This window comes from Myotis myotis, unplaced genomic scaffold, assembly GCF_014108235.1.
Source record: "Myotis myotis isolate mMyoMyo1 unplaced genomic scaffold, mMyoMyo1.p scaffold_m19_p_2, whole genome shotgun sequence".
In the NCBI taxonomy this organism is placed as follows: Eukaryota; Metazoa; Chordata; class Mammalia; order Chiroptera; family Vespertilionidae; genus Myotis; species Myotis myotis.
In genome coordinates, this window is record NW_023416324.1 from 28,579,239 (window position 1) to 28,594,783 (window position 15,545).

The 15,545-nt window shown below is 46.5% G+C and overlaps 1 protein-coding gene across 1 annotated transcript in view; it reads left to right on the top strand.

Annotated features, from left to right (window-relative positions):
* Positions 1 to 4,899, top strand: part of SLC2A1 (solute carrier family 2 member 1) — a 29,218-nt gene extending 24,319 nt beyond the window's left edge. The window contains exons 5-10 of the mRNA XM_036348006.1: positions 215 to 377; positions 472 to 659; positions 898 to 1,002; positions 1,492 to 1,593; positions 3,244 to 3,447; positions 3,811 to 4,899. Coding sequence (XP_036203899.1) covers positions 215 to 377; positions 472 to 659; positions 898 to 1,002; positions 1,492 to 1,593; positions 3,244 to 3,447; positions 3,811 to 4,011 — 963 coding nt within the window. The 3' untranslated portion in view covers positions 4,012 to 4,899. The remainder of the gene's footprint in view (positions 1 to 214; positions 378 to 471; positions 660 to 897; positions 1,003 to 1,491; positions 1,594 to 3,243; positions 3,448 to 3,810) is intronic.
* Positions 4,900 to 15,545: the final 10,646 nt, after the last annotated feature.

A 15,545-nucleotide genomic window follows, 5' to 3' on the forward strand; every position in this document is an offset into this window, starting at 1 on the left:
CTCACTAGTGCCAGGAAGTAGGTCCTACCCTCCAAGTGAGGGAATTGAGGTCCGAGAACTCAAAGCCTCACGTCAGTGGCCGAGCCTCAGAACCCGCGCCCTTTTCCTAAAGCCACAGCGGACACACAGCCGCAAGGCCGCTGGGTGCAGGGGGCTGGTTGTAGGGCCAGGGCTGGAGCGCTCACAGCCGCCTCCTCCCGCCCTGCTTCCCCAGGTGTTCGGCCTGGACTCCATCATGGGCAACAAGGAGCTGTGGCCCCTGCTGCTGAGCATCATCTTCGTCCCAGCCTTGGCGCAGTGCGTCATGCTGCCCTTCTGCCCCGAGAGCCCCCGCTTCCTGCTCATCAACCGCAACGAGGAGAACAGGGCCAAGAACGGTATGGCCGGGCCCTCCCCACCTCCCCTCCCCAGCCCCCGCCCGGGCCTTCGTCCTGCTCTGAGCCACCTCCGCCTTCCCTCCGCTCCCTCCAGTGCTGAAGAAGCTGCGCGGAATAGCAGACGTGACCCAAGATTTGCAGGAGATGAAGGAGGAGGGTCGGCAGATGATGCGGGAGAAGAAGGTCACCATCCCGGAGCTGTTCCGCTCGCACCTCTACCGCCAGCCCATCCTCATCGCCGTGGTGCTGCAGCTGTCCCAGCAGCTGTCGGGCATCAACGCTGTGAGTGCCCCGCACCCACCCTCCTATGGCCCCAGCCAAACCCTGTGGTCAAGTACATGCTGTGGCAGAGCCCAAACTTAAAATAACAAACAAGCCCCTGCCAAAGGGGCCTTCCTTCAGCACCAAACTGGTGCAGTGTCCCCTTCATCCTGTCCTCACCCTGTACCTGTACCCATCAGGCCGGAGACGGGAAAGGCCACAGCACCCGGCCCAGCGCCAATGACTTCTCTGTCCACAGGTTTTCTATTATTCCACAAGCATCTTCGAGAAAGCGGGCGTGCAGCAGCCTGTGTATGCCACCATCGGCACCGGCATCGTCAACACAGCCTTCACGGTCGTGTCGGTGAGTCTGTGCCCATCCTTGCCCGCCACCAGTCAGCAGCCAGGGTCCAGCTTAGAGCTTCTAGGCCTCATGACTGAACGGCAGCATTTACTGTGAGCCAGGCGTGTGTCACGTGCTCCCTACGTGCTATGTCATTTCATCCTCAACTCGTCAAGCTCATTACTCATATCAAACAGCTGATGACACTGATGCTCAGAGAAAGTGATGCTTGCCCGAGGTCCCAGTCAGGGTGCTCAGCTATCCGGCTCGCCAGGGCCGGCTCTCAGCCCCTTTGCTTCTGTCGGGCTTTAGGGCCAGCTTCCCTTCCCTCACTACCTGTGTGGCCCCAAAACCGCGTCCCCGGGAGGAGGTGATACCATCTTCCCTTGGTCTCTGCAGTGCCATGTGGCTTTCCCACTTTGGGGCGAACCTCTGGGTGGGGGGTTCAGAAGGGCACCGTGTGTGTGTGGGGGGGGGGTAGCTGGGCACTGACATTCTCTCTGCCCACAGCTGTTCGTGGTGGAACGAGCTGGCCGGCGGACGCTGCACCTCATTGGCCTGGCTGGCATGGCGGGCTGTGCTGTGCTCATGACCATCGCGCTGGCATTACTAGTGAGTTGCCACACTGTGGGGGTGAGGTGGCAGGGGTGGGTACAGAGCTCACAGGGGCTTCTGATCCCAAAGTGCCTACCTCAGCCCCAGCCTGGCCATCGGCACCAGAGGCTGGGGTTGCTGATCTCCCTAGTTCTGCACTCTACCCACTCATATCCTACCCTGAGCTGGCTCCTCCCTGCACGGCCCTGTCTCACCACAGCACTCCAGCCTCAGACCCCAAGTTTCCTCTCCCCGTGAGTTGCTTTGCCCAATGCTAACCCTTTAATGTCTTCATCTGTAGCCTCAATTCATGTTTAGAACAGTCCTAGAAGGTATTGCCCTCCTCACCAGAGGCGTAGAAACATGCCTGATCTCACTCAGTTCTCACAACTCAGTGCTGTTCAGTCAGTAGTCGGTCCTACCTTACAGGTGAGGAAATCGAGTCCCGGTGAGGTTAGCAATGCAGCAGATAAAGGACAAAGTCAGGCATTGACCTCAGGTCTGCTGGCTGCAAGCCCTCGACCAGGGGCGGGCAACCTTTTTGTGAGTGCGCGCCAAAACCAGCAAAATCTCTGACTCAAAATTCTTCTGCATGCCAACCCTAATTTTTTGAGAACATGTTACACCTACTTGATATCTCTTAAGGAGTATGTATGTGAAGAACCTTGAAGAAATAATAAAATTCATTCGAGTGACAAAAACACAGTATATGATGATGAAAAATACATGTATTTTTTCATGTATACATGTACACTGATAGTCCGACAGAAAACTTTATGATTTTGTTTGATATTATCAGGGGACTTTTGCTGCTGCATCACTGATGACAGAGATTTTACATCAGGTTTATATTTCGTGACCTTCAGAGATATGCACGAGCTACTACTTTCATCCGTCAGGCTACTCCTATTACGAGACTTAACAAAATTCATCATTGAGAACAAAGATTCACAATTGTAAATGGAAGATTATGAGAGGGTTTCGCGTGCCAGCAAAAGTTACTGGCGTGCCATGTTTGGCATGCGTGCCAGGGGTTGCCCACCCCTGCCCTAGACTGAACCTCTGTGATAACCTGTGCAGGCATGTCACATATTCGAACACTCATTTGTCCAATCTCTGCACAAAGAAAGCACCAATACACCATTTTTACAGCTGAACCAAGACCTAGAAAGTCCTATGATTCCTAAGAGGTCCGGCACACAGCGATGAGTGGAAGATCTGGGTTCTGAGCCAAAACCCATAACCTCTTCTGTGGCCTCCTCGAGGCGGGAATGATTACATATAGAACCACATGTCTGAGGCCTGTGCTGTGCCGGCCTTGAGCTGGGTGCCTTGCAAGGCTTCTAACACCCACTACAGAAATGTCCTTCCACATCCTCCTGCCACAAGCAGACTGGCTTGCACCCTGAGCAAGACCACAGGGACCTCTTCTTAGCACTCCTGCGTGCACACATGACCATTCCCAAAGGATAGATGAGCTCACAGCCACCAGGCAGGGTGTAAATCATTTTGTTCAGATGAGGAAACTGAGCCCCAAGGCAGAGTACTTAACTCACACTGCAAATCCAGGATCAGCCCCAGGCCTCCTGCTGTCCAGCCCAGCCCGCCTCTGCAGTTTGTCTCCTGAGGCTCCAATCTAACTTTCCTCCTCTCTCTTGTCCTCAACAGGACCAGGTGCCCCAGATGTCCTATCTGAGTATCGTGGCCATCTTTGGCTTTGTCGCCTTCTTTGAAGTTGGTCCTGGACCCATCCCGTGGTTCATTGTAGCCGAACTCTTCAGCCAGGGTCCTCGCCCGGCTGCCTTTGCTGTTGCTGGTCTCTCCAACTGGACCTCAAATTTCATTGTGGGCATGTGCTTCCAGTATGTGGAGGTGAGAACCCCCATTGTCTCTACACACCATTCCTCACCTGCCAAGTGCTCTCCCAGCTGTTCCCATTGGAACGAGACTCAGAAGCCCAGGTTACACAGCTAAGAACCCTGACTTCAACCCCGGGGTTCTTTCATTGGCTTTGAATTGTCTCCATTCTGCTCTGCAATGTGAACCTGTTCCCTGGAGCCTATCTCATGCCCGCTGTCGGCAGGCAGACTCTCATTTAATCACCCCAGCACTCCCGGGTTGTAGGTGGCTGTTCCCTTTCTCAGATCAGAGGCCTAAGAAGAAAGTGACTTATTAAAGGTCCTACGGCTAGAATGTAGGGTCAGGACTCTAACCAAGTGTGTCTGTGTCTTTCAGCAACTGTGTGGTCCCTACGTCTTCATCATCTTCACTGTGCTCCTGGTTCTGTTCTTCATCTTCACCTACTTCAAAGTTCCTGAGACCAAAGGCAAGACCTTCGATGAGATTGCTTCCGGTTTCCGGCAGGGGGGAGCCAGCCAAAGCGACAAGACACCTGAGGAGCTGTTCCACCCTCTGGGAGCTGATTCCCAGGTGTGAGGAACCCCACACCACCAGCCCAGCCTGTTCCCAGCAGCCCCAAGGATCTCTCAGAGCACAGGCAGCTGGACGCCACTTCCACATTGATGTCAGCAGAGCTGGGCCTGGGGCTCCTTTCTTCAGCCAGCAATGATGTCCAGAAGAATATTCAGGACTTTTAACGCCTCCAGGGTTTTAACAAAAGCAAGACTGTTGCTCAGATCTATTCAGACAAGCAACAGATTTTATAATTTTTTTTTATTACTGATTTTATTATTATTTTTGTATCAGCCAGAGCCTCCTGTACCCCACACTTCAGACTCCACCCCGAATGGCTCAGTGCCTGAGGGTGGGGACCAAGTCCTGCCTAGACACACTTGCCTTCTTCACCAAGCTAATTTGTAGGGCTGGACCTATGACCAAGGACACACTAATCGAACTATGAACTACAAGGCTCCTACCCCTAGAGGTGGCCATGGCCACTCGCTCCTGTGGCCCTGAATCTCCCCACCCTAGGGGTCAGGCTCCATTAGGATTCGCCCTTTTCCATCTCTTCCTACCCAACCACTCATTAATTTTTCCTTGCCCGAGACCAGTTGGGAGCACTGGAGTGGAGGGAGGAGAGGGGAAGGGCCAGACTGGACTGCCAGATTCGTGTCTCCTTTGCACTGAAGGCCAGACGATCACCATGAGAGGAGGGCCATGGGAGACTGAGAACTCACTACTCAAGAACGCGTGGATGCTCCTGCCCTGCTGTGTGTAGATAGAAATATTTATATATTTTTTTGGTTGTCAATATTAAATACAGACACTAAGTTATAGTCTCTCTGGACAAACCAACTTGTAAATACACCACCATACTTCCTCTGTAACTTACCTAAACAGATATAAATGGCTGGTTTTTAGAAACATGGTTTTGAAATACTTGTGGGCTCAGGGTAGGGAGATTTGGGTGGGAGTGGGAGAGAAACAAGCAGCTGCAACTGCTACACTTGGTTTAGACTTTTTGACTCTTTGAAGCACCTGTGATCAACACCCTCTATGTTCAAGAATCTGATCTCTATTACCCAGAGAAAATTTAAATATCTTGGCATTCGAGGCATCCCCATTTTCCTTCATATATGCTAGTTGGTCTGCAAAAAAAAAAAAAAAATGATAGCAATATGAGAATTGATGTTTGGGCCTTGATATGCATTATCTTAAATGTGAGGTAGGTATATATCAACATTTGACAGGCTCAAAGAGGTTATACGCCTGAAGTCTCAGGGCAAATATGCTAAACACCCTGCTTTTAACAAACTGTACAACCCCTACTTCATACACCCACACACATACACACAAATTGAATCATGTTCACTGCATGGCCAGTGAGCTATTAAGCTGCCTTCTCCCATCAATTTCATTTGGAAATGCCCCCTCTGGTTCCAGTTTATATCCTTTCTAAAGACTTGATTCTCCCCCCGACCACCAATTTCCAGAGCATTTCTTCTGTTCCTTTCCTATGGCACTATCCCCTTCCACCCTTATCACAAATCCTAATTTTTCCCACTAGTTTCAAGTTAATGGGAAGGCTATTTGGTTCATTTGGATCTACAGATGCAGGGCTTGGCATGCAGCAGGCACTCAAATAATTGATGAAATGAAGCACCAAGGAAATTTGTCCCTAGAGCAGCGGTTCTCAACCTGTGGGTCGCGACCCCTTTTGGGGTCGAACAACCCTTTCACAGGGGTCGCCTAAGACAATCAGAAAACATATATAATTACATTGTTTTTGTGATTAACCACTATGCTTTATGTTCAATTTGTAACAATGAAAAATAATCTGCATATCAGATATTTACATGACGATTCATAACAGTAGCAAAATGACAGTTATGAAGTAGCAACGAAAATAATTTTATGGTTGGGGGGTCACCACAACATGAACTGTATTAAAGGGTCGCGGCATTAGGAAGGTTGAGAACCACTGCCCTAGAGGCTCAGCTGACAATCTGGGAGGAATTTCCTGTTGAAGCCTTCATAACTGCACACAGGCAAAACTATAGCATCTTGGCATGAAGCGCGGTTATGAGGAAGCGTGAAGAAGGGAAAGCAGGTACGGAGTAATTGGAAGTGCCTATGGGGTGTGTGTTATCCGGTAAAGATAACCTGAGGAATTGGGTAGGACGGGGAAGCCCTATCACTTGCCCTCCCCCACCCACGCCCGCTGCAAGGAGTTGTCTCTGACCTTCACTGGGCGGCCCCCAGAGGACGATGCAGAGAGGAGTCAGGGGCGCTATCGAGTCATAAAACCCAAGGGCTGCACCCTGGCGGCTGTTGGCAAAGGATGCAAGAACACGTGGGGTGGGAGGGGCGCGCTAGCGGCAGGAGCTAAGGATGCAAAGCAGATGGCGATCCGGCGCGCCCACGCGCCCGAGGCCCAGAAGCTGGGCAGAACCCGGCCGCACCCCAGCCCGCCAGGCCCTGGGCTCCATCCCGGGTTTGAAAAGACCCGAGAGCCCACCCCCAGGTCCCCTCCCGCACTGGGTTTGCACCAACGCGAGAGGGCCGGCCATTTCCCCCGAGGGAAGTGCGCGCAGGCGCGGGGAGCTGGGCGACCCGCCGCGCCCACAAGGCTCGGGAGGCGCGGCTTCCGGCCCCTCGACGCCTTTCCCAGGAACCGCGGGCTCCCGCGGGCGTGGGTGCGGGGCCGGCCGACCCCTAGTCCTCCCCAGGCCTTTCCCAGGAACCGCGGGCTCCCGCGGGCGTGGGTGCTGGACCCGCCGACCCCTCGCCCTCCCCAGAGCTAACAGCTGCGGCCCAGGCCCCACGCAGAGGTCGCACACCCACCCGTCAGCCTCCTCTGGTCGCCCGCAGGAGGGGCGGCCCCCGGGCCCCACCAATCACTGCCTGGCTGCGCCGGGCGTCGGGGCCTCCGGGATGCTGCGCGCCGGTCTCCTGGGAGTTGCATCCGCTCCGGGAGGGAAGGACGGTTGCTGTTTGGCGCCGGCATCGGTGGAAAGTAGTCGCTGGGATGCCGGCCGCGCATTGGTTATGCTAGGGTTTCTGACAAAGGGGTGACGGGTTTCGGAGCAGACCCCTTTCTTTTCCAGGGCTTAGTTAAGTTCGCGGACAGTTCTGTGATGTCCTCTATCTGATATTCTGGGCGCAGAACTCTTCTCTCCCTGGAAACCTTACGGATCGGTTTCCCCGCTGGCCCCCATGGCATCCTGTGTTTCTCCCATCAAAGCCCTCTCCACACTGTCCTTCCACCAGACTGGGGAGGCAACTGCGAAGTCACTCCTTTGTCCCCAGTTCCCACCACAGACTCTGGGCAGGACTGATGAATGAACTAGAATCTGGACTCCATGAAGTTCCACAATCTGAGTTTTTCCAGTGCGGTTTTAGGCAGAAAATCCGATTGAGAATGTGTACCAGGGAAAGAACATTAATTCTCCTCCATCATAACACTTTTAATGATCCCTTTCTCATTCTATTATTATAATTTCTTACGCCTCCTAGAAATCTTACCCCTTCTATCCATTGCAATTGCTGGCCCTAGTGTGGACGGACCTCTTATCATCTCTTCCAAAATCACCGAGGCAACTCCTCACTGTTCTGCTCCTGTCTCTTCTCCCTCATTCTCCACACTGCAGTCTTGATGATCTTTCTACAATGCAAATGTAGTCATGCCTCTCCTTAAAATGTCCCCTGGATCCCCAGTTCCCTTCGGATAATGTCCAGATTCCTTAACCTGGAAATTCAAGGCCATTCATGATCAATTTCTAGCTCAGATGCAGCCTCATCTCTCACCACTACCGCCCACCCCACCCCACCCTCCCCCAGCCATTGGTCACTCTGTCCTCTGACCTCCATATACTCCTTCCCTTATGGGCCTTGGGGGTTCCCTCCACACAGATTGCCCTTCCACCTACTCATATTGCCCACCAGGTGATCATATCCTATCATGGTCCCAGGAATTGCCTGGGGAAGCTGCTACTTGGAGCTCAGGCTCATCGGTTTCTTGGGACACTGCTGCCTACTAGTGGCTGTTGTGTGAACAACTAAGTCAGGGCTGGTTTTAACCTCAACCTCAGGGATTCAAAGAACAGATTGCTTTGGAGATCACCCTTCTCTTGCAAGAAATCCATTTGGTAACCCTGCACCCCACAATGACTTTCTGAAGTCAGCGTCAGACCATATTACTCTACCGCTTAATACTCCCCAGTGTCTCATTGGTGAAACCCAAATTCCTTAATCTAGCAGACAAGATCTTTCACATTCTGATCTTTGGAGACCTTAGCTCCTAATACATTCCTTCAACACCCCAAGATGCAGCCGAGCGGATGACTCAGTGTTCCCTGGATGGTTCCTAATCATCTAATTCTAAAACTTTTTGTTCAAGGTCTTCTTTCTCCTGGGCTGCCCTTGGTCTCTCAAAAAGACCAAACTAACTGTCATGTTCTCTATGAGACATTTGTTCATCCTTCAACTGTTACCAGGACATGCATTCTTCGCCACGCTTTCTCCTAAGCTCTGTGGTATCTTGGAAAGAACATGGTTTCCAGAGTCAGATTGAGCTCATTTCAGATTCCTACTCTGCCACTTAATTGAATAACCTTGGGTAAGTCACTTCACCTTTCTGATCTTCAGTTTCCTCAGCTGTGTTGTGATATTAAGATGAAATAAGATAATGTATTTGTAATGCAGGTATCAACTGGAGTTACTCTATATTCTCCCTTCCCCCTTTCAGAAAGTCCAGTCCTCATACCAAGATTTCTGTGAATTCCCAGGGATCTCTTTCATTTTCTTATTTTTTTCTTTTAACTTTCCTGCCCCAAAAAAGTTATTAATTCAACAATACATATATCTCTGATATCTTTCCCGATAAGCTTGTTTAGGTTAAATGAGTATAAAACTCCAACTTGCTCATCTAGAAAATGGGGATCTTATCTATTGTGCCTGCTTATGTAAGAAACTGGTTTATTATACAATCCAGATGGAATAGCTAGTAGATGTCTCAATATCTGTTATTCCTTGTTTATACACTTACGTTTTGCATAAAATAAGTACAGGTTGTATTCCATGAAAGGGAGCTATTCAAACCTGTCTTTGAGTCATTGCATCTTGTCTTCTCTTTGCCCTACATATGTAAATAAAAGCACATAAAAGTTACTGTATATTTGTGGAAAATTACACACCAGCTATCTTGTGCTGAGAGAGATGCCTAAAGGCTTTACCTCTACAGGAGGCACCAGCAGATGGAAGTCCAAGTTTCAGTGTCATTTCAGAAACACCGAAGGCCTCAGGGCTGGAAAGTTCTGTGATTACCCAACTCCTCCCTTCTTATCTTTCCTAGAGTCATATTTTTAAAGTACTTTTAGAGTTTTCCCCCGCAAAATAATAAAGTAAAACTACACCAAAAATCATGTATGCCCTCTTTTAAAATTTAGTTGGATTTCCAAATAGAAATAGGTGGATTTCCAAAAAGAAATCTATCTGCATTGTTACCTACCTAGGATCTTCTTTTCTCTTTAATTTAGGTCTGATTTTGTATGTTTTGCTCTTCCTCCTCTCTTGCCTTGTCTCTGGCTAATATAATAGTTACTTGTCTAATGTAATCTACCAGACAGAAGGCAAAGAGGGGTCTTCCCTTTTCTTTTTTATATATACTAGAGGCCCGATGCACGAAATTTGTGCAAGGGGCTCGGCCCTCACAGCCGGGTGGCTTGCCTCGGCCCTCACAGCCCCAGCTTCATCTGGAAGGTCGTCAGGAAGGACATAGGGAAGGACATCCGGAAGGTCATTTGGCTGTCGGTCTAATTAGCATATTATACCTTTATTATTATAGATATATTTTATTTTTTTAAAATATATTTTATTGATTTTTTTACAGAGAGGAAGGGAGAGAGATAGTTAGAAACATTGATGAGAGAGAAACATCGATCAGCTGCCCCCTGCACAACTCCTACTGGGGATGTGCCCACAACCCAGGTACATGCCCTTGACCGGAATCGAACCTGGGACCTTTCAATCCGCAGGCCGACGCTCTATCCACTGAGCCAAACCGGTTTCGGCTAGATATATTTTAAATTGATTTCAAGAGGAAGGGAAAGAAAAAAAAATCGAAACATCAATGATGAGAGAGAATCATTGATTGGCTACCTCCTGCATGCCCCCTCCTGCATGTGTCCTGACCGGGAATTGAACCGTAACCTCCTGGTTCATAGGTCGACACTCAACCACTGAGCCACGCCTGCCAGGCTTCTTTTCTTTTCCTTTTCTTTTTTTAAGATAAGGATCTTCCATTTGCAAGTTCATCTGGCTCTGATGTTGGCATCTCCGAAACCATCTGGTGTGGGTTCCCCAACACCGGCTGTTCTCTGTTGTGGAGCTCTGGTCTTTTCAGTGCTGGGGAGACCGCAGTAAACGAAAATTTACCTTCATGGAGCTTACATTCTGGTGGGGAAAACCCAACACCAGATGTCTCATAAGGTATCAGATAGTGATTTGTGTTACAAGGGAAAACTAAAGGATAGAGGATGGTGGTTTGTGGGGACAGGTTTGGGTGGGTGGGTCAGTTTTAGATAAGATCATTTGAAGGCCTTCCTAAGAAAGTGCTATTTGAACACAGACTTGAATGAAGTAAGGCAGCGGTTCTCAACCTGTGGGTTGAGACCCCTTTGGCGGTCGAACGACCCTTTCACAGGGGTCGCCTAAGACCATCCTGCATATCAGATATTTACATTATGATTCATAACAGTAGCAACATTACAGCTATGAAGTAGCAACGAAAATAATTTTATGGTTGGGTCACAACATGAGGAACTGTATTTAAAGGGCCAGAAGGTTGAGAACCACTGAAATAAGGGGACACAAAGAAAGGCAAGACAGATATCTTTGCTCCCAAAATGAAATAATGGGAAGAACAAAGGCTACACAATTAAGTTATAGTGTATTGTGATTTTTAGCAGAATAGAGGAGAATAAGTCAGCAGTAAATGGGAATGATATAGTGAGGTACTCCCAAGAACTTCAAGTAGGAGAGGTACATTTTCCCACTGTAGTAGACAACTGGTTTTTGTTGCCTGTAATCCAATCAAGCTTCTCAAGGAGGACGGCTCCTTCCCTGCTCTCAGCCCATATGTTGGTGGTGGAGTTGACTTCACCTTAAACTCTAGGGGTCAGCCTGTGACCCCAGGCACGGGCAGTTAAAACACCACATTCCTCCAGCTACAGTGGTCGGTTACAGAATACATCCAGGAGTTCATCAGAGTCAATGAGATGCAGTGCTTTTGTGAGAACAGTTGGGAGAGGGGCAGCCACAGTTTTTAGCTGTATTTGAGCCCAGAGAGATAGCTGCAGTCATCTTGCACCACAAGGGAAAAGACAGTCTGTCTGGGTGGAACCACTAAGGACAGATGGACAGAGAGAAGCAGGGTCTGAGTCTAGCACCCTGCCTGCAGCCAGACTTTTCCATTACATATGCCAGTAAAGTATCTTTCCTTGAGCTGAGATGGACTGCTTAGCTATAAAATGAACTTATTATACATATTGACTTCCATTGAGTAAGTCAATTCAACGCATTTTATTTGATTGTTCTGAAGTCTTGGCTTTTCGGGGTTGGTCCAGCAGGGAGGCCACATGCACACCGGCTAAGAGCACGGGCTTCAGAGCCAGACACAGGGGTTGACTGCTAGCTTCTTAACCTTTCCCAGCTTCAGTCTCTGCGTCTGTTAGATGCAGGTAATAATAGTGTCCATGTGACCTTTTTTTTCTTATCTGGGAGTAGATTTGTGAGCATAAAAGACTATTTACACCCTAACCAGGTTGGCTCAGTGGATAGAGCATCTGCCTGCAGACTGAAGGGTCCCGGGTTTGATTCCGGTCAAGGGCATATGCCTGGGTTGCGAGCTTGATCCCCAGTAGGGGGCGTGCAGGAAGCAGCCGATCAATGATTCTCTCTTGTCACTGATGTTTCTATCTCTCTCTCCCTCTCCCTCCCTGAAATCAATAAAAATATATTTTTTAAAAGACTACAGCATCTTGGGCTTTAAATTAATATTAAATTTTCCATCTACACACTCAAAACCTTGGTTTTGTTTAAGTCTTATAAGTTCAATTTCAAGTAGACTACTCTATTTCTAAATTCCTTATATTTGTATAAAAATAATAATTAGGTTTAAGGGGATATGTTATTGAAGTTAGTAATACTTCAGGTAATAATTCAGGTAGAACAACCTAAACTCTGTTAAACAGTTAATTCCAAAACAATTCTAAACTCTGTTAAACAATTAATCCCACTTTTAAACTTATAAAATATAAAGTTATTAAGCGTTTTAAACTGAATTTGTAAATTTCATATATTGTTTTTATTTTACATCCTTCATATGCCTGATCAATCAACTTTCATCCCTAATGAGCAAATCCTTTCCAGATACTTAACAAAAATGTGTTATATATATCAAACATATCAATCTAGCAGATCTACTTGTCGACTATGCCAATACTATTTACAAACTTAATTACATTTTCTTACACCTCAAAGTCTAACCTATCAAATTAGGCTAATCTACCAAATTCTTCAATATATCATGTTATTTCAAAAGTACACTTTAAGTGCCACACACAATTATTTCAAACCCATAAGTATTAATAGGATAGGTCTGATTTCCTTATCATCTCTATATATAATTCTAAGCCTTTCTAGGTTTGAAAACCCACTTAACTCACTGAGAAAGGAGTTCTAGCATCTCCAGGGAGTTCAGATTACTGGGTCAATTCACAACCATGATAGAGTTACCATCCAGGGCGGCCACGTTGAGGTGACTGGCTCAACAATTCATAGTTACCTGCTCAGGAAGGCTGAGGTTGACATCTTTAAAAAGTAGAGGCTATTGGGTTGACAATTTATCAGCCAATAAAGTCATTATCAGTCAGAGATTTGACACTGGGGAGCAGCACCTGAGCTTTGAAGGCTTCCAGGTGAGTCTACCTGAGCCACGGGTGGATACAGTGAGCCCTTGTTATAGTCGCCATAACAACAGGGGACTTCTAGTCCATATCCTTCTCCTGGGTTCAAATTACACCCTTCTGCAATTCATCTGATCAGCATTTCAGCCTCACCCAGGGTGCAAGAAAGGAAACTTCTATCACACAATTTGAGTGGATTCTTAAGCTCTTATGATATTTTTAAACTACTGAGAGGGCTTTTCGTCCTTCTTCCGAGATTCTGATGTAATCAGTCTGGGTGCAGCCTAGGCATCAGGATTTGTCAAAGCTCTCCAAGTAATTCTAATATGCAGCCAAGGTTGAGAACCACTGTTAGGCCTTCTCTAACTTTAAAGACATATTAATTTTCTTCCCTTTGGTTTGTTCTTTTTGGACCAAGTTAAGAAATATTTTCCTATCTTGCAGTCACAAAAATAATCTTCCATATTGTGTTTTCTAATACTTTTCTATTCGTATTATGGTTTTTTAATACCCTAGGAATAGACTGTTTTATTGTAAGATAGGGATCCCATTTTATTTTCTTCCGAATAGGTAACTAATTTTCCAAACACCACTTATTTCAGAAAGTCTGTGTCTTTTTCAATTTTTTACTTTGAAATAATTTTAGATTCATGGGTAGTTTTGGAAGTGTTTTGGCCATGATTTCTTCAAATAAGTTCTCTTTCCTTTTCTTAGTTTTTTGTTCTTCTGGAACTTCCATAATGCATATATAGGCATACTTTGCTTTATTGTGCTTGTTTCATTGCCTTCACAGATGTTGTTGTTGTTTTTTGTGGGGTTTTTTTTGCAAATTAAAGGCAAGACACTCCACCAGCAAAAAATATTATGACTCACTTTATTGCAATACTCACATTATTGTTGTGGTCTGGAACTAAACCCACAATATCTCCAAGGTATTCCTGTGTTGGTCTGTTTTATGGTATTCTCTAAGTACCTTAGGCTTTCTTCACTCTTCTTAATTCTTTTTTTGTTTTTGTTTCTTTGACTCAATAACATAAAATAATCTGTCTTAGAGTTTGCGATTATTTCTTCTGTTTGATCAAATGTGCTGTTGAACCTCTCTAATAAATTTTTCAATTCAGTTATTGTATTCTTCAGCTCCATGATTTCTGTTCAGTTCTTTCTCTATAGCTTCTCTTTGTTGACATTCTCATTTTGTTCAGACATCACTTTTCTGATTTTTTAATACACTTGGCTGAGGCAGGGGAAGACCTTTAATAATCAGCTGACTGGAGATTCTGGGAACCTCACAAAGCTTTTTTGGTAGATGTAACTTCTCCTAGCTTGTGAAGCTATTTTCCCAATTAGAGAGGTTGCCGCTTTCTTTTTCAGGTTTCTTTTTCATGGCTCTTGCTCCCTCTGGTGTCTGTTTGTGGTACTGCACATTTTCTGGTGTTACAGCCCCAAGCAATCACACTCAGCAGTATCCAAAAGTATATTGTGGACACAAAACAAGTCTCTACAAACTCAAGAGGGTTGAAATCATAACAAGAATCTTCTCAAATCATGATGAAATTAAATTAGAAATTAAATACAGTAAAAACACTCAAAAACATTCAAACACATGGAGGTGAATTACTTCCAATGAGATCAAGAAAGAACTAAAAGACTTCCTGTAATTAGAGTTAATCATTCCCGACAGTATAGTCATGTTTTCAGAGCCATTATTAATGTTCATGCACAGGGCTTTTGTTTGTTTGTTTGTGGGAACATAACTTTTCATTTCTTGTGGGAGTGGAACTGCTAAGTCTTATAGTATATTTAAATGTATAGAAAACTGCCTGTTTTCCAAAGTGTCTGTACCACAGCAAAGGGAATATAATCAATAATCCTATATAATAAAAGGGTAATATGCAAATTGACCCTAACAGCAGAACGACCAGAACGGCCAATCACTATGACGCTCACTGACCAACAGGGGGCAGACGTTCAATGCAGGAGCTGCCTCCTGGTGGTCAGTGTGCTCCCACAGGGGGAACTCCGCTCAGCTACAAGCAGAACTGATGGCTGCAAGCACAGCGGCAGTGGTGGGAGCCTCTCCTGCCTTCTTGGCAGCACTGAAGGATGTCTGACTGTGGCTGAGGTCCACTCCCCATGGGATCAGGCCACTTTTGTTTCTGATTTTAATTATTTGGATCCTCTCTCTTTCTTAACTTGGCATTTTTATACGCCAATAATGAATTCTCAGAAAGAGAAACTAAATAAACAATCCTATTTACCATAGCAACAAAAAATTCTATGTAATAAAGAGCTAATACACTAATTAGACCTAACAACAGAACAACTGTCCAGATGACCTTCCAGATGAAACTAGGACTACGAGGGCTGGGGCAGCAGCTGGGGAAGCTGTGAGGACCTACCCTTGCAGGAATTTTGTGCATCGCGCCTCTAGTATTAAGATAACTGGGAATAAACTTAACCAAGGAGGTAAAAGACTCCTGTGATCAGAAAACTACAAATGTTGAAAAAAGAGATAGAGGAAGATATAAACAAGTGGAAGAATATATTGTGTTCATGCACTGGTACAATTAACATCATTAAAATGTCCATACTACCCAAAGCAAT